The 20,008-nt window shown below is 45.2% G+C and overlaps 1 protein-coding gene across 3 annotated transcripts in view; it reads right to left on the bottom strand.

Annotated features, from left to right (window-relative positions):
- GGCX (gamma-glutamyl carboxylase) overlaps positions 1 to 20,008 on the bottom strand; it is a 271,699-nt gene that overhangs the window by 125,162 nt on the left and 126,529 nt on the right. For all 3 annotated transcript variants that reach the window (XM_086943366.1, XM_086943367.1, XM_086943365.1), the window contains exons 4-6: positions 14,447 to 14,612; positions 13,859 to 13,937; positions 12,487 to 12,593 (exon numbers count right to left, since the gene is read on the bottom strand). In XM_086943366.1, coding sequence (XP_086799492.1) covers positions 12,487 to 12,593; positions 13,859 to 13,937; positions 14,447 to 14,612 — 352 coding nt within the window. The remainder of the gene's footprint in view (positions 1 to 12,486; positions 12,594 to 13,858; positions 13,938 to 14,446; positions 14,613 to 20,008) is intronic.

The following is a 20,008-nucleotide window of genomic DNA, read 5'->3' on the forward strand; positions in this document are numbered from 1 at the left end:
CTTCCAATGGTCTGATGTACAAATGAGCATGCAGGATCAGGAAGGAGGTGAAAGAGAATAAGCAGGGAAGAGAGGAAACTTTCTTGACCACAGAAGGTTCTTATCTGATCTACCAGGCCTTCTGAAACTAGAAGACCCCCCTCCCACCTCCATTACTGGAAACAGCATCATTCTGTCTCTCCAGAGACATTCTCACAAATGTAACCTTTCTGTATGAAATGAAGCTTGATTTCTCTAAATTTTCTGAGAACTGGCAGCTTCCATCATGGTAAGGCTTTCAGAAGACAGTAATCCAGACACAAAAAACCTGTAGGTCTTAGCACAGAAGATGTGCTGTCACCAGTGTACGGCATGTTATAAAGCTGCTCTGAAGAAATTTTTACCTTAAGTGTAAAAACTTGAATGAGTAGAGGGGATCTCACACAATGGAATGGGGATAGTAATAACACAGACTGAGAAATGTAGGTTGTGCGCAATGAGGAAATCTGCAGGTCGCAGTGAAGGAGCTTTCAAAAATATCATTACTATTTAAAAAAAGTATTAATGTATTGAGGAACTTGAGATATAAATTAGTCTGTTCTTTCCTTAGGATCCTTTGTTGTCCACAAGTAAATGTTTGAAGAGCACTCCTCTCCCTTGTTCGTGAAAGAGCACTTCATCATTTTGTTTTCCAGAATGTCTGCAAAACCTGTATGAAGGCAAAAGATTCTCCACTGAGTAAAGCTTGAAGCAAGTGTGGCGTTGTTGTGGAAAATGTAATCAACTGGAATCTGTGATCAGAGAGCACGGCATTTACCAGCTAAATGTCCATCATATTTTTGCTCAGGAATAAAATACTGCACCCTGCCTCTCACAAGGATGTTTTGGGTTAGGAAGGAAGAGTAAGCAGTCATTGTTTTTCTTAAACTCTTCCTTTAGAACTTAAGGATGGTAGCAGCTCCTCTTTCTCGGACTTCAGATTTCAGTGATATGGGAGATTTGCTGCCTATGTTTTGAACTAGTTGATAATGCCTCCTAGCCAGTTCACCAAAGGGTTTCCTGAAAGGAAAAAAACTGGTTTCACTCTTTCACTCTTTCAGGCCTCTTGGTCTCTGCTTTAACTTATTGAATAGCATGGTCTATGTGGCTCATACAATGTAGTTTTTTTTTTGTGAAGATTTATATAGCACGAACGCGACCCGAAGTTATTGGAGCGTTTTACATGAGCACCAGTTACGTTACACAATGACACATTCAGATTCTAAAAGGAGTAGCTAAGTGCAGCGGACACTCTGACTGGACCCACAACAAATTTGGGTAAGCATGCCTCCGACAACCACCCCATGACTTAAAGTTCATTCAGAAATATGACAACAGGAGAATTTATTTTCTGGACTTGCAATCAGTTAATGTTTAGGGTACCTTCCAGACTACACTTTTACTCAAACTGAGTGCATTATTCATTTCCTATACAACACCCATTCTCCCTATCATTTATGGGACAATTTACAGCATAGTCAATGTTTGCCGCTCCCCTGCAATAATCCAGTTTCTGAGAGAGAATACCTAGAGATGTCGACATATAAACACGCATTCACCTGAAAACAAAATGTTGAGGATTCCGCTTTTGACCCCAGGCCTGTATGATGCTCACCCCAGCCAGCCATGCCCATCTAGAATACCCACTCCTGCAAGCTGATCACAATTATGATGGAGACTTTAAGTTTTGTGGACTCCCCCCTCCACCACTCAGAGATGCAGGACTGCTCTCCCGTCATTCATTATTACAGCCCACATTATGACCATTGTTTTGACCTATGGGTTCAAAATGACGGCCGTAATGTGGGCAGTTAATAATATCAACTGGTATCTTTATAATCATAGAACGTTTTTTGAGGTACCATCTTGTGTTGATATTCATGCTTATTCTGGTCTATAGAGCTTGAATCTCCTTTACTGTCAATGCCCCAGCACCTGACCCTCCTCGGTGTTGCTCTCTTCCATTTCTGTATCCAGACACTTAGTGGCGGCAAGGACATCTTTCTTGGCAAAGCGTGTTCTGGGGGCAACTTGGACACTAACCCCTTATCAGCATTCAGCTCTCGACAAGTTTCAGTAGAGGACCAAATTGACTGAGCTGCTCCTCAAATGAGCAGTTGTCAACAGAAGGAGCGAAGACGAATCAGCCTTCGGCTTAGCTGCTGACGATGGAGTATTGATCGTGATGGTCAGTGGAGTTGTTGACAGGACAGGCCTTGACCGGGGCTGTGGTGGGGCTTAATATCTGTTGATGAGGCTAAAAAGGTTGTCTTCTTTGAAGGAGCTGCTAGAGAGGAAGATTTTGATGGAGGAGACATGGACGATGGATTTTTGGACTGCAGTAACAACGAAGTAGAGGACAAGGCCTCATTAAAAACTGCCATTTTAGCAGTTTTATTGTTAAATTCGTCTATACGGTCTCTTACCTCGAGGAGGGGGTATCCTTAGCTTTAGACTTTTTGAAGACATCAAAGACAACAACACTCTTGATCCTTCAGATTCTGCAGACATTAGCCCAGTGATTCAGGTAGAGGGAATAGAAGCAGTCTTTATATGTCTCATCCATTAAAACACAAATTCCCACAGGACCAACAGGCTTGAAGAGGGCCTTTTTGATAAATCATGCTTGTGTAATTTAAATATCTACCCCAGGTGCAAGAAACAATAGAAAGTTACACACAGCTCAGAAGGACTCACTTAGCACACAACGTCCTATAGAAATAGGATGTACACACCCTTTAAGGAGAGTAGAGCTTAATCACGCTCACTTCAATGACTCACGTCTTTTCCAATGAGATGATTCAATCAATCAATCAATCAGGAGTTTGTTAAAGCGCAACTACTCACCCGTAAGGGTCAAGGCGCTAGGGGTTGGGGGGGGGGGGGGTGGGGTGCAGGTTCCATTCCATCAAGGAGGGGGTCTGTCGAAGAGCCAGGTTTTGAGGTTTCTCACGAAGATGGGGAGCGATGTCTGTCTGAGTTGGAGCGGAAGGGCGTTCCATGCTTTGGCCGCGAGGAAGGAGAAGGAGCGGCCTCCCGATCTGGTCTTTCTGGTGCGGGGGACCTCGGCGTAGGAGAGCTGGGCTGATCGTAGGGTCCTTTGGGGTGCGTGGAATTTGAGCCGGCTGTTCAGGTATGCTGGTCCGGTGCCGTGGAGGGCCTGGTGTGCGTGGGTGAGCATCTTAAAGGTGATTCTCGCCGCGACGGGGAGCCAGTGGAGTGTGCGCAGGTGCTGGGAGATGTGGCAGTGTTTTGGCAGGTTGAGGACCAGTCTTGCGGCGGCGTTCTGGATGTTCTGTAGCTTGCGGATGAGGCGTAGAGTGCGTTGCCATAGTCGAGTCTGCTGGTGACCAGGGCATGAGTGACTGTCTTTCAGTGTTCGAGGGGGATCCATTTGAAGGTCTTACGAAGGAGGCGGAGGGTGTGGAAGCAGGAAGATGAGACAGAGTTGATCTGGCGGTCCATTTTGAGCTCGGAGTCCAGGATGATTCCCAGGTTGCGTGCGTGGTCTGTGGGGGTTGGCGGGTTTCCGAGGGCGGTGGGCCACCAGGTGTCGCTCCAGGCATCGGGGTTTGGGCCCATGATGAGTACTTCTGTTTTGTTGGTGTTTAGTTGTAGCCAGCTGTTTTTCATCCATTTGGCGACGGCTTCCATGCCTTCTCGAAAGTTGAGTCTGGCGGTGTTGGTCTCGTTGGATAGGGAGAGGATGAGCTGGGTGTCGTCTGCGTATGACACGATGTTGAGTCCGTAGGTTCTGACGATGGGGACAAGTGGAGCCATGTAGACGTTGAAGAGCGTCGGGCTGAGGGAGGAGCCCTGGGGGACTCCGCAGGTGGTAGGTGTGGGGTCTGAGAAGAAAGGGGGGAGTCTGACCCATTGCGTCCTGCCGGAGAGGAAGGAGCAGATCCAGTCGAGGGCCTTGTCCTGGATTCCTGCGTCGTAGAGTCTGCGTATTAGGGTGCGGTGGGAGACTGTGTCGAACGCCGCTGATAGGTCTAGGAGGATGAGGGCTACTGTTTCTCCTTTGTCCAGTAGGGTGCGGATGTCGTCTGTTGCGGCAAGGAGGGCGGTTTCCGTACTGTGTTTTTTTCTGAAGCCGGATTGGGAGGAGTCGAGGATGTTGTGTTCTTCAACGAATGTGGCGAGTTGGCTGTTGATGGCTTTCTCGATGACTTTCACTGGGAAAGGGAGCAGGGAGATGGGTCTGTAGTTTTTGAGGTCGGTGGGGTCCGCTGAGGGTTTCTTCAGGAGGGGGTTGACCTCTGCGTGTTTCCAGTCGTCGAGGAACGAGGCGGTCGCCAGGGAGCGGTTGATGGTGTGGCAGAGCATGGGTGTCAGCGGCTCTGTTGAAGATGTGGTGGGGGCAGGGGTCCGTGGGGGCCCCTGAGTGGATTGACTTCATTGTCTTCAGTGTGTCTTTGGTGGTGTGGCTGTCCAGTCATCAATCGCTGGTTTCGGGGTGTCGGGGGTGGTTGGTGAGGGTTCAGTGTGTTGGTTGTCTTTGTCGAAGTTGTCGTAGATGCTCTTGATTTTGTGGTGGAAAAAGGTGCTGAGTTTGTCACAGAGGTCTTGTGAGGGAGGGATGTCGGTAGACTCGCTGGTGGGTTGGGCGAACTCCTTGATGATGCTGAAGAGTTCCTTGCTGGCGTGTGCGTGGGTGGAGATTCTGCCTTCAATCGCTTTTTTCCTTGTTTCTCTGATGAGTTGATGGTGAGCGTTGGTGGCGGCTCTGAAGTTGTTGTGGGCTTCTGTGGATTTGGTGCTTCTCCAGGCCTTTTCGAGGCGGTGGCATGTGCGCCTGGACTCTCGAAGTTCGTTGGTAAACCATCTGGCTTTCTTGGCACGGGTATTGTTGTTTTTCTTGAGGGGGGCTATGGTGTTGGTGCTGTCCGAGATCCATCTATGCAGGGTTCGGGCTGCGGTGTTGGGGTCGTCGTTTTCCGCGATGGTTGGGGTGGAGTTGTAGAGTGAGGAGATGAGCTGGTCGTCGGTGATTTTGGTCCAGTTTCTTTGTGGAAGCAGGTGCTGGTGTCTGTGGATGGTGGGTGTTCTGAATGTGAAGTGGACGCAACGATGGTCGGTCCATGGGAGTTCGGTGGTGTGGCTGAAGGTCGAGGGTGTGTCCTGCTGAGTGCGTGGGCTCGGTCACGATCTGGCAGAGTCCAATGTTGTGGAGGTTGTCTAAGAGGCATGTGGTGTTGGGGTCCAGTTGATTGTTGAGGTGGAAGTTGAGGTCTCCCAGCAGGGTGTAGTTGGTGGATGCGATGGCCTGCGGGGAGATAATGTCTGTGCTACTAATGTGGCACTGTGTGGAGCCTTTCATCCATGTTGAACCTTTATGTTAAAGTTGGAGTGGGACACACAAATCAACCACAGGGAATGACTGAAGCAGGTGAATCTATAAAATATTGATTGCTGGACAAAAGGTATGCTGGCAACCAATAATCTATGAGAAATTCAGCCATCAAGATACTCAGCATTCAGGCCTCCAGCAATGATGAGACATACCGAATTTGATGCTGAAAATATTCAACCTCTATATTCTCCTAACACAAAGTACTCAGATGAGAACTCTCCTCCATGCCAAATGACATCACCATTTATTATGATTTCTCCTTCTGCCTAAGAACCATTTTAGACCAGTGTCCCTAACACAATGGATAGGCACACTTAAAAGCATTTGCAGAGGCGTAAGATTGCCAGGGTATTTAAGATCCCATATAGAAATTTGCAGATTTTATTCCAAAACTCGCCTACGTTCACACAGGAAAAAAACATATGCACAATATCCACATGGCTATCTACGCATCCAGGTCCAGTTTTAAAAAATAATAAAAGCCTGAATAGATAAATCAACCTTCAATATTATTAAATATATTAGACTTAATAATACCTATTTCATAATACAATTTACATATTATATACATCCTATATTACATCTCAATTTGATTTTGCAGGTCTAAATCTGCTCTTAATATTTATAAAGTTTTTATTAAAGTGGAGTTCAAGTATTATATCGTCTGTATACAGACATCTTATCAGTGCTGGTCTACAAGTCCATATTCCTCATAAGTTAAAATGCGCTTGAGTATAGATTTTCTTTCAGTTTCAATTTCAGGCATACACACAGCAAATTAACTCTTCTCCCAGTTTACATAAGCGACAGAGCGTCAATTCCACTTATCGTATTCAAGGCATTACATGACAGCAACCGGGGAAAACACCAAAACGAACTTTTATAAAAATATGTTTCTGCTTCAGAGATCATGGGGTTTTAAGATATGATTGGGCTTTCACCTTTGTATACCCATTCATTAAAGGCTATGCATGCTTTCTTCTTGCAAAATAATGTTTATCCAGAAGCAGTGATGGACGTTTTCTTATTTTATTACTAGATTTTTTTTAATGAATCTGTAGTTATTGGCATATCCCAGTTCGAATTAGCTGAATATTCGTCTAATGCAGCATGTAAGTACTTCCAGGACTACAACTTCAGATTTGTGTTTATTTTCTGCCATAACAGTTTGGACATTTGATTTACATTATCCATTTTTATTCTTTTCCATACTTTTATAAATTGGCCTTTTCGTGCAATTAGCTGGTTAGTTAACCCAAATTCCAATCTTATCTGTGCAGGTGATGCGTTGTGTGGGAGACAAAAAAGATTTAAAAAAATGTTGGCACAGCATTATTGATGATAACAGAATCTTTCCCACACAGTGCTTCGCTACCATACGTTAATGTTTGCACCAGTTTTGTCAATACTACTTTTAAAAACGGTAGGTAACTCAGTCCTCCTAATGACTCCTGCGAGATTCTAAATGCAGTTAACAGGGTGTTTGCTCTCCTTTGCATATTAACCTTATGTGGATGAAAAGTTACTTTATCATCAAATAGTACACCCAGGTATTTATATGTTCTTACTTGTTCTATTTGCAATTTATCGCGGAACGATTTGTGCTTATATTTGGACCTTAGATTTTTGTTAACCTCCATGATTTTTGTCTTGGTTTCGTTTATAACTATTCCATTTTCTTGTGAGTACCTTGATATTCTATTTATCAGGTGTTGCAGCACGACCTTTGTTTAGCTTAATAGGATAACGTAGTCTGCATATAGCTGATTTGATATCCTAGAGCTAGCTAATTTTGGAGGATAGGCATTTACTTCATTCAATGCTTGTGTTAGGTCTGATAAGAACAGGTTAAAAAGCAATGGGGCCAGTACACACCCTTGCTTTAAGCCCGTGGAAGTTGGAATTTCCTTTGTTACACACAAACCATCTCCCATCCGAACTCTGACCCGAGTGTCTGAGTAGAGGAGTTAGATTTATGAAAGAGGGACAATGGTATACCTTGATCCTTCAACTTTTGCCACAGTATTTGTCTATGTACACAATCGAAAGCCGATTTAAAGTCCACGAAACACAACCTGGCACTCAACACCTCATGCCCCATACTCAGGTTTCGAGTGAACTTAAGCTGGAAAGGTGTATAAGAGGTGTTCTGTTCATTCAGAAAGTGAATGAGCATTAGAGATGCCTTTCAATCTTGTTTTTATCTTGACACATTTGCTGTCTATTCAAGGACAGAGGTCAAATGTCAGTTTGTCCTTTTACTAATTGCTGCTTATCCTATCCTGGAAAAGTATATTTACTTTTCTTTCTCTTACTACAGTTAGAGGTTTTTGTCAAGTTTGCGGTCGGACAATCATGGTGCAACAAAAGGCTGTAGGATGTCAGTTTTTTTCTAGCACACAACATTTACATAAGTTGTAAATTAATAACAGTACAAATTTCTCAAAATATATCTGAAATACTGAAGCACATTTTTATTTGTAAACACAGAAGTGTGATGCAAATAAAGATTGAAATAGGAACAAAATAAATTAGAACACTTTACTTGATGTGCAAAAGACAAATATGTGCAGAAACCCTGCTGATTGCAAATGACAGTGCGCTACCACTTCATGCTTTAGGTATGTATTTATTTGAAGTGATAGATTTTTAATATGATTTGAGAAATAGCTCTGCCCCCTACCTGATGACAATGACGTTAATAAACTAAGTGCCAAGTCAGCCATATATTTGTAATATATATGGAGCAAACGTTTAGTCTATTAAATTAAACAGAAGAGTTTTTGGTACAGCAGACATGCTGAACTTGCACATTTGAAGGTACACTCATATGTGATAAAGAAGAAAATGGCAACCAAGTGAATTAAAATATTTGCCAGGATCAGATCATTTTAAACCAGTTTTTGGGTCAAGGGCATTACATTTAGGTCGAGTTGATCATTTAAGACACTAGTCTGGCAGGTCTAGTAACATTTTTATAATTTTATTTTAGGCCTGATACTTAACGTTTGCTGAAAGCATACATCCTTAGAAACAAGACCTGTTCTGCTGCCCCATTTCCCTTGTTGGACAGCTAAATCATCTGAACTGGATTCCATTAGCAGCCTGTATATAGACTGGATTTTAGTTCCACCTATGACACTCAGACTCCACAACTGCTGTTTTATCCAACAATGTCATTCTCTTAGTCAATTTTGCAACAAAGTCTATTAATTGTAGATTTAAAAAAACCTGTTTTGTGATATTCATATTTGAACTGCAAAGCTGAAGACTTGCTGAATAGACCATCTGAGCTGAGATCCCCTAACGCCGTATCTCTGCCTTTCTCCATACTAGATAATGTTTATCTTGAAAAACCTACAGCAAATGAGAAGACCAACTTCCACAGTGGAGTATAGGCATTATATAGGACTATCCCAAGTTTGCCCTTCTATATGCTGCCTCAACTGTCTTGAACCAAACTTTTTTATTGTAGCTAGGCTCTAAGATTCTTTATAAACATCCTTTGGCATTCTTTCCCAGTATTAATTCATAAATACTCAGCAGGATCCCCAGCTCATGGTGCGGTCCCCTACTTTCCCCTTATTACAGGTTCCATAAAATGCAACATAGCCGCCCAGAGATAACACTTAAAGCAGGGTACGGCCCATTATTGCACATACTGTCCAGCTTTTTCTACCAGTCATTACCTACTCTTAGCGGAATTGCACTAACTAGATAGAAGACCTTAGGGAGCGCATTCATCTTGATTGCACTGGATTTGCCTAGCATCGTCAAGTGAAGGGTGTTGATACGCAATATTTCTTTCTTCATTTTAGGCAGCAGAGGATCGTAGTTCAGTGGGGTAATATCTTGCATAGTACACGTTAGAACCACTCCCAGATAGATCAGTTTTACGATTGTCGCTTACAGGACTTTTTCATTACAAAATATTTCAGTCTTTTCCCTATTAAGGAGATACCCAGGTATCTGCCCAAACATGGCTGCTGCCACCTCGACTTCTTTAACTGCTCAATTGGTATCTGTAGTTACAATGGCCACATTGTCGGCATACGGCAGTACTTCAGTCAACAATCCATTAACCGCCACAGATCTTAGGGTTACATTATTAATTGGCTTTCTAAGAAAAGTGGGTTAATATATAAGGCAAATAATAAAGGGGAGCATGGACAACTCTGTTGTGTTCCCCTTGTAGTCTTGATACGCTCCGATTTCAAGCCCATCAAATGTATTTTAGCTTTGCCGATTTTATATATAGTTTAATAGCCCCCAAGAAGCCAAGCCCAACTCCCTCTCTCTCCAATAATTCCCATAGATATGACCATGTAATTAGGTCAAAGCCCTTTTCCGCATCGAGCAGGATCATTGTCATAGGGGGTCCCCCTGGACTCTGCTATCAAAGTTATAGCTTGTCTGACATGATCTGTTGCACCTCTGACTGAAATAAAATCATGCTGCCAAAAGAGACCAATCTGCCAATGACCCTTCTCATCCGGGTCGCTAACACCTTTGAATAGATTTTAATATCACAATTTACAATATTGGCCTATACGAGCCAATGCTTGGGGGCGATCCCTTTAAAAACAAATATATGACTATATTAGTATTCGACCACGATTCAGGGGCTCATTCACATCTTTGAGCACCCAAGAAAGTTCCAAGCATTTTGCATGGCAAAATTCAAAAGAAAGTGAAATAAAACGTTAATGGGATTTTATCTGATCCAGCTGCCTTACCCAGTGCCAAAGAATTCATTACTTCCCTCAGCTTGTCTATCGTTACTGGTGAATCGAGAACAATTCTGTCGTCTTCTACTAGAGCTTTAACACATGTTTGATCTAAGTATTGGTTAATAATATGCACTGAGGTACCCAGCTCCTCTTGATATAAGTACTTATGCAACTCAGAGAAAGCCCCATTAATACTCTCCAGGTTGCCTACTGTCTGGCCTCACTTATCCTTGATAGCAGAGATTCAACACTGCATTTTAATTTTACCTAATTTTCAAGGCAAGCTGATTGCCTCTATTATCACTATACTCATAGATTTCACCTTTGTATGCTTGATACTGTTCTACAGTCCACCTGGTAAGAAAGCTATTAATCTCAGCTTCTGACAGTAGCTATCGTCAGGAAAATCAAGGCTTCTGGCTCTCCCTCTGCCAGCCATTGCCTTGACGAGATCCCCTTCCAATCTACCTACTTCATCTTGTAATACCTTCATTCTATTATATCAAACTCTCTGGTTGATAAAACGGAAGCTAAACGTTTCCCCGCTAATCCCAGTCTTCAAAGTGTCCCATGCAATAGCATTTAAAGCAATTCCTCGATTAACGTCTAAGAAGTCAATCCGCCACCGTTTCATATGCCTGACATAATCCGAATTTGACAGAAGAGCCCTTTCAAATGACCATGTATTTCTTCATCTAGCCCCAGAAACATGCCATATTTCCAACATGAAAGGGTCATGGTCCAAAAAGACTCTTGGATATTTCCATATACCAACCCTACATAATAACATAGATGATACCAAGAAATACTCCAGGCGTACATGCTTTTTATGTGGATAAGAGTAATGAGTGAACCCTGGATCACGGCTTTCTAACACTGCCCATATGTCGATCAGCCTAGCAATCCGTTAATGGTCTTAAGGTACGATAGACCATAGATTCTCTCCCAGAGTACCCTAAGCTGGAAGTATGTGTCAGACCCATGTCATATGGGTTTGAATGCTTGCTTCTGTATTTTGTGTGCATTGTTTTGCAGTTCAAATCATTGAAAATGCTTAGCAGGGTTCCTAACCTTCGAATAAAGACTCAATAGATGCCCACAGGTTCCAGAAATTATTAAGTGAGGCCCACGGAAGTCAAACGATTAAGAACTGCTGGTCTAGAGCATATTACAAACAAAGCTCAGCAATTATAGAATCAAGGATTCATCCTTACATCCCCAGGCAGAGATTATATTCCCCAGATGCTCTATTAGGGGTACCTCACATTTCCAAGCAAAATACGGAGGGGGAGTCTTTTCTTATTAGTCACCTAAACTTTGAAATTCACTCCCTTTATGTCTTTGTTCAAAAGCCAATCATATCATATTCCATAAAGATCTGAAACATGGTTGTTCTGCTAGCATTTGCATTAGTCCTGTGACACCCTTTGCAGGGTAACTATTCCTGCTTTACAAGTATCAGTAATCATTATCATCACATTAAAAACCGATACAAATTTGCCATGGAGAAACAGAAATAAACACACAGCCACACCCACAACCTGGTAGTTACAACTCCTCCTCATTTCGCAGGAAAATGTGGTAGTCTATCAACCCAGAAGGCAACTAAGAAGCTGGCAAAACCAAATTCATACATTCAACAGTTACAGGGGCAAAATTCTATGCCAGTACACTAGATAGAGACCTCAACAGCTAAATGAATAGGGCATAACCAAGAATATGAATACAATACCCATAGCAGCTCATCACAAGTTGAACCAGACAACCGGTCTGACAACCCTGCAACCAATTGGAAACTAATGGATTGATGACGGTGCTCAACAGTTGTTCTAAAGGCAGAATGCACTTGATAAAGATGTAAATAATGTAAAACAACTATAATCTTAAAATGTATAATGATGAAAAGGGGATAGCCTGTACAGTTTATATACAAGGTGAATAAAGAAAATAAATCGAACACTCCTCTCCATTGTGATTTCTAAATACTTTAACTCTCTAAATTTGAAGTGATAATTCCAGGTCCCTGGGATTAACATTTGTTTGGGACCTGGTTGTGGGAGACTGCTTTTGATATTACACAAAGGAAACATTTATTTTCACCTCACAATAGAGAAATCAATAGAATACAAAAAAGAAAATACAAATTAAAATTGTGTACGTAACCTGAAATCAGAGTTTTAAAAACGACCAATCCCACATCAAAGCACTAGCGCAGTCATCTCTTTAACTAAACAGCTTCAACCAAAAGTGACCTATCCCACTTTAAAAAATAATCACAAGTGTCCTATTCCAGGCTAGAACCTCATCCAAAAGTGATGTCTCCAAGATACATAAAAAATGATCCATGCTATAACACCTCACTCCCAACCCACAAGTCCTTACTTGAAAGGATCAAAGAGCCAGTGTCGCGAAAGAGAGCCCATGGAATATCCTTCTACCCAATCAGCATCCAGTTTCTTCAGGCCTGCGATGAAGTAAACAATGAAGATCTGCAAAAGAAACAAATGTACACCAGGGAATGAGGGTAAAGTGACAAAATCAGGAAAAAAGACGCTTCACTCCATGATATCCTCAAACTGTGATGATCTCCTTTTTAAGAATGATGATACTATTTCTTAACTAGCACAAGATTACAAAGCCCTAACATCCAGTGCAACATCAAGGGACCATCCCCAGTTTCACAGACAAGGAGCATACCCAGTACAGCACTCCTTTCACAATGCTTTTTATGGGATGTTGTTAAAAACAAGCTACCCAACACATTATGGATAGCTTTTAATATTCTTTATTTAATACTGATATTTAGAGCTTGATGTTAAAGGATTGCTAGGAGAGAAATACCCAATATTTTGACAAGGTGGTGGATGGGAGTCTTGGATTCCTGTGTTTAAAACATTTACCATTCAAGGTGGTCTTACTGACCACCTAATCTCAGTTTTCAAGTCTTTGATCTACTGCTGTGTCAGCGCGAAGGGCTTATAGTAGAATTGTATGAAGCACAGTGCTAAAGAAACCTACATAACTGAAAGGGTGGGCCAGGCCTGTGTATTTAACAACTTACACAAGTAGGTTTCAACAAGATGCATGGATGCTACTGCACAAATATCCGTAAAGCAATTTCTTTAACCCATTCCCTTAGCAAAGGTGGATTGTGGGTTTCTTATTCTTGGTTTTGTTCAGGTTTTGGACATTTGCTAATTGGGCTTGCAGAATCCCCACCACAACCGACACTCACTTAAAACACGCTCTGTACTAATTTAATTGAGAAGTGTCCTTGGTTTGCCTATTGGTATCTCCAAATAAGACAATATATGAATCAAATTTTGCTTAATTTCTGTAGCCTTTCTTTATAACAGAGTACAACTTTTATTTACTCTAAGTCATACAAGGAGGGCACCTGGAACATTCAAGATCAAGAGATCCTCTTTTGCAACTCGTACAGAGAACCATAAAGTTGACCTTCCACTTGTGGCTTGAGAGAGTGGGTTGCGCAAGTCATTCATCATAGCCCTCACATTCTCAGTAAGGCAGTATCAACCTGCTATTGGAGTTGGAAACAGCACCCATATGGTGTCAATAAAGAAGCACACTGAAGCACCAGTGTTCTGTTTCCTGCTCTTCCAGAGAATGGCATATGCATGCAGGTTTTGATATGGATAGGATTAGCCAGGATACGGAGATGCATATCCTAGTGAGAACATAATATTGTATGCAGAGACAAAGATCTCATTTAAATATCCCAGAGACTACCTACCTGGGTACGTAGAATTGTGTAGTTCCACAGTGGTACATGAGTGTTTCTCTTCTTAGGGTTCCACAATCCATCAAGAGACCTGTTGGAGAAACCCCGCTTTGCATCAGTTCACCTTTCATAAACAGCCGACTCGAAAAAAGTGGGATTTAGGAGAAGATTGTTCCCAATTCCATTTTTGGCGCCAGCAAGATAAAACACTAAGAAATGGCTAGATACATAAACCTCAGAATGGTAGAGAGATTAAGAAAAATAAGGTGGGTAAGGATGATAAACATGAAGGATTTTTGTACAGATCATGTAGAACCAGAGTTAATTTTTTCGAGAGACCTTAGAACCCTGAAGTCTTTAGGAACGTTTCTCAGTACTAGACGTTTACATCACAATCCACTGAGCTTTCTTTAGCATGAGCCTCATAAATACAGAAACCTCAACTTAAACCATGATCTCGGATTTCTTCTTTGTCAGGTCTGTATCCCCAGTGGGAACAGATAATCCATAGAGAAGATTCTACACACCACCCAACAAGGGTTAGAGGCCCAACAATCAGCAGGCAGAACCCCCACTCCCTCCTCCATAGCCCAATCTTACCAGTATCTATTGGCATTGACAAAAGCAAGCTGGAAGCCTATCAGCCCATAAAGGTACGAATGGTTGTTCCACGTGGTCTTGTCCAGAAAAAAGATGTACCAGTACGGCACCACAAAAAGCAAGCAACTGAGACGATAACAGCAGCCAAGCATGATCCCTAGGGCACCTGGAAGAGAAGAGAAATGGAGATGATGAGGAAAACTTATTGAGGAATTTAGCGGCACAGATACAACGTCTAGGATACTAGAGAAGAGAGGGTAGAAACAAGAGTGGTTATCTGGGATAGACGTAAATGTGGTTCACTGATATGAACCTCAGGAGGCCATCAAAGGCAGCGAATGGGTGAGAGAAGGGATATACAGAGATGAGTACAGACATGTCCTTCAGGGGAGATAAAAAGAAATAGCAGCAATAAAGATGGGGCAAGACTCATAATTCCCAGGGAGGTTACAAGTAGGAAGATGGGAGAAGGGCACATGAAAAAAGAAACAGAGGCATAATTCACAGACTGCATGTAATAGGTGATAAGGAGATGAGAGCAGGTATGCAAAAGGTGGGGGAGCTGATCCTCGAGCACATGCAAGGAAATAGGAGTGGTTAGATGAGGTGATTGAGGAGAGCTAGGTGGAGGCATGGAGGTAGGAGCAGAAGGTAAAAGAGGGGCACAGGAGGCGAGCAGGCAAACAAGAAAAGTGGGGAGAAGAAGCAGAGACAGGCAGAATAGGAAGTAATCCGGATGATGCAGAGAGTGTGAGAGACTGGAGGCAAGCGGGACAAGAGAACAAGCAAGGGGGTCAGTAGGCGAGTAGACGTACTTGGGCTAGCAGAGGAATAGCAGGCAAGAGGGGAATAGGAGGCGAGGGGGGACAGAGACATGGGTGAAGATGGAGAGTAAGAGGCAGAGCAGTAGGCACTGGGGGAGACAGAGGCAGGACAATACAAACAAAGAGGGAGTGGCAAGAGAAACACATTGATAGATGGACAGTAGGAGGGAAGAGAAATATAGCCATTCTTTGGGGTGTTATAATGCGTGCTGGGATTACTTAAAGACAGTACGTATGATTGGTCTATGAAGTGGAGCAGTGATAGAATTGGTAGCAAGTGCATCAACAGGAGCTAACAGTGTTAACTGGTACAAAGGCTATGGAGGCGATAAAGAAGAGTTCTGCTGGACTGTGAAAGTAATGGGGGAATGTGCTACACCGGAGGCTGATGGCTTCAGTGTTGGTAATGGCAGTAAGTGCTACAGCATTGACTAAGAAGGAGGATTAGGGGTGGAAGGTGCAAAAAATTCTCTATAGGGGATGCGCAGGGGGTTAAGAATGGAAAGGGTAGGAAAAGACATCTGGAGCTAGTGTTTCAGTGATATGAAGAATTGGAAGGTCTATAGTTTAGACAGTGTTGGATTACATGTATAGGAAATGTAAGATGTCCTATAGCTGTGGGTGAGGTTCAGAAATGCAATAAGTCAAAGTAGTATTTTGGAGACGTAGCACAATTCAGTGAAATAAAGGTGGGAAATCATACAGCAGTGATTGGCAATGGAATTCCTTGCTTTATAGAGGGTGAGTTTTCAGAAGTGATGAAGGTGATAAGACCAATAAGGTAGACTGCGAATTTGCCTAGCCTTGGTGCTGGTAAGTTCCAATTCTATTAAGGACTCGGAGGCGAGGATTATGCCATTCTTTCATCGCTTTATTCTCTACAGCAGCAAGAAAAAATAACACAACTACTTTTCCCATGAACATTTGGGGAAAAAATAAAGTCAAACATGAGTCTTATCACAGTGTCCATGCACCGGTGTCTCCCATCATGCTCCACTGTACTTGTCTCCTCCTCTTTCTTCGCGCGAAGCCAGAACATCCGTCCACTCACGCATCCTGTTTAGAATTATCTGCTCCTGCAAAAGAACACACCATCAGATCCATTCTATACTAATAGAGCGTCAGCTGTAAAACAGGAAGAGCAGTACACCGCAGAGCCATAAGCGCACATTCGAAAAGGAACATAAACGATTTACTTACATTGCATACGGGGAGGGTCCCCTTCCATGAAGTCACTGGGGGGGATAATCCTCGCCTCCGAGTCCTTAATAGAATTGGAACTTACCAGCACCAAGGCTAGGCAAATTCGCATTCTATGTCAGGACCGGAGGCTTCGGATTATGCCAGTTTAAAGCTTATCGACCACCAATCTGGCCACATCAATAACTGGCTTGAAATAGAACCTCTTGAACGTGGATCCCGAGGACCAATCGGCCGCTCTCATCAGGTCCTCCAACCGAGCCCCAAGGGCAAAAGCTTTAGACGCCATGGCACCTCGCGTAGAGTGAGCCCCAAACTGTTTAGTATCAATCCCCGCCTCCTGCATGATCCAACGCACCCAACGGGCGATCGTCGGTGAAGTAACTGCCTTATACGGTTTACGCAGGGCAATAAGCAGCTGCCGCTCACCCGGAGGGCGAGTATCCTCAGTCATATCCTCATAAGCACGGAGGCACTGCACTACGCACAGCTTAGGGGAGTCCTGAAAAGCCAGGTACGAAATGACCCTAGTATGCGTTTTGGTCCGTCTGCTGACGGTAAAAGAAACTCCTTCAGGAGAAAAAACCCTGGCCGTTATATCCAACGCTCGCACGTCCGAGACACGCCTGCAGGACACCAGGCACAGCAACATGGCCAACTTAGCCGTCAACTCCTTGCGCGATAAAAACCTATTCGGTTGCCAGGAAAGGAACAAATTCAGCACTCTGTTCACATCCCACAGGGCGGAATACCGAGGTTCCGGCGGCAAGGCAAGCCGTATACCCCGTAAGAGCCTACAGACTAAGGGGTGTTCGCCAACCGGGGACCCCTGAACCAGGTCGTGCCCCGCAGACACCGCCGACCGGAAAGTATTGATCGATCGATAGGCCAGGCCCTGATCAGACAGTTCCGCCAGGAAATTCAAGACACGCACTACAGGTGCCCCCACGGGATCCAAACCCCGTCGCACACACCAACGGCTCCACCGGAGCCAAGCCGATCGGTAGCGTTTGGTCGTGCTGTCGGCCCAAGCCTTAAAGAGCAAGTCCTCTGCTGTTCTCGAAAGGCCAGGCAACGTCCAGCGTCGCCAGAGAGCCTCCACGCCATCAGGCGCAACGAGCCCTCCAGGACCAACCTGTGGGGCGCTCCCTCCGGATTCAGTAGAATGTGGGGAGACTGGGGGAGTAGTATCGGAAAATCCCAAGAAAGTTCCAAAAGAACCGGAAACCAAACTTGCGACCTCCACCACGGAGTGATCATCACCACCTGTGCTGACTGGCGGCGCAATAACGCTGACAACCGCGTTATCATTGAGAATGGTGGAAACGCATAACCCTGTACTCCCGACCAGTCTTGGAGGAACGCATCCGTCGCTTCCGCCAGAGGGTCGGGGCGCCAGCTGAAATACCGTGGGAGCTGGTGGTCCAAGCGGGACGCGAAGAGGTCCACTGAAAATGGACCCCAACGGTCCGAGAGCTCTACAAACAGGGTAGGGTCCAGCTTCCAAACACTGGCGTCCAGGATATTCCTCGAGTGCCAATCGGCCACCTCGTTCTGACGACCCGGCAAATATTCCGCCGTAACCGACACCTGGCGGTCCAGACAAAAGTGCCAGAAGTCCCTGGCCAGGTCCGCCAACATCTTGGACCTGGTACCGCCCAGGTGGTTGATGTAACGGACCGCCGACACGTTGTCCATCCTGAGAAGGACGCAGGATTGCACTCTGTCCTTGGTCCAACATTGCACTGCAAAAAAGCCCCCTAGCAACTCCAAGCAGTTGATATGCAAGGACTGTTCGAGAGCAGACCAGGCGCCGCCCGTGGAGAAGTCTCCGCACCTCGCCCCCCAGCCGGAACGGCTGGCGTCCGACTCTATCACGATATCTGGGGCGGAACCGAAAATCGCACGGCCATTCCAGGCCTCCATGTGCGTAAGCCACCACTGCATTTCGTCCCTCACGTCCTCCGACAAGGGAATCAGCTGAGAGTACGTCAGTCCCCTCCGAAGGTGGTACGCCTTCAAGCGCTGCATGGCGCGGTAATGAAGGGGTCCCGGGAAGATAGCCTGTATCGAAGAGGACAACAGGCCCACTAGCCTCGCCAGATGGCGCAAGGAAATCATCTGCTTCGCTAGGGTTTGACGCAACTCGTGCCTGATCCGCGCCATCTTCCTGGCCGGCAGGCTCAAGGTGGCAGCCACCGAGTCTATGGTGAAGCCGAGGAACGTAGCACACTGCATGGGAACCAAGAGAGACTTTTTCTCGTTGATCACGAACCCTAGGCCTTGTAAAAGGTTGACCGCAGACTGCAACTGGGACCGCAGCCTCTCGGGACACTGGTCCATGAGCAGCATGTCGTCTAGGTACACTATCATTCTGACCCCTTGAGCCCGCAAGGCCTCCACCACCGGCCGCAACACCTTTGTGAAGCACCACGGTGCTGAGGAGAGCCCGAAAGGAAGAGTGGTGAACTCGTAAACCTGACCGTCCCACCTGAACTGGAGGAAACGCCGATGAGGGGGAAAATGGGAATCGTTAAGTAAGCGTCTTTCAAGTCTAGCCTGACCATCCAGTCGGACTGTCGCAAGACATCGCGCAGGAGATGTATCCCTTCCATTTTGAAATGCCGATACACCAACCACTCGTTGAACTCTTTCAAATTTATCACGGGGCGACTGCCCCCATCGACCTTGTCTACCAAGAAAAGATTGCTTATGAAACCTGAGGGGTGCTCGCAAGCGCAACAAATCGCCCCTTTTTGGAGGAGGGCCGCTCTTCGCTCACCAAAGCCGCATCGCGCTGGGAAAAGGTAATTGGGCGAGGACGCTGTAGCTGACACGGACGGCCATGGAACTCCATTTGGAAGCCCTGAACCGTCTGCAGCACCCAAGCATCGCTGGTAAGGGAGGCCCATGCAGGAAAAAACTGCGCCAATCGCCCCCCCACTCTCAAACTCGCGGAAGGCAGTACACTCACCTCGACCACCGCCTTGCTGTTGGCCGCGCTGACCTCCACGACCTCCGAACTTCTGCCCTCTTGTGGGGTAGAAATTGTTGAACCTGGCCTTGTCCTGATACTGGCCACGTCCGGAGCCTTGACCTCTATCCGAGCTGGCGCCCCGGCCGAACGAGCGGCCCCTGCCTCGTCCGGCCTTGTCGAAAACACGAGGCGCAAAGACCTTCTTAATATTGGACTGGGCACGATCCAGGGACGTGAAGGTGGCCACAAACTTTCCCAATTCCTTGATGAATGGGTCACCGAACAAACCCCCTTGGGCCACTGCACCTGCCTCCGACGAGGCGAGGTCGCCCAGCTTGGGATCCACCTTAATAAGCAGGGAGCGCCTCCGCTCCGTAGAGAGGGCGCAGTTGGCGTTGCCAAGGAAAATGATGGCCCTCTGGGCCCAGTTGGATAGAACCTCCGGGGAAATCGCGTCGCCCGACACCTTAGCCTCCTCCGCCATATCCAAGATCTTGTTAAGGGGCCCGACAGCATCCAAAAGCTTGTCCTGGCAAGTGCGCCAGGACCTGTCGATACCCT

The sequence above is a fragment of the Lissotriton vulgaris genome, chromosome 11, assembly GCF_964263255.1.
Source record: "Lissotriton vulgaris chromosome 11, aLisVul1.2, whole genome shotgun sequence".
Classification (NCBI taxonomy): Eukaryota; Metazoa; Chordata; class Amphibia; order Caudata; family Salamandridae; genus Lissotriton; species Lissotriton vulgaris.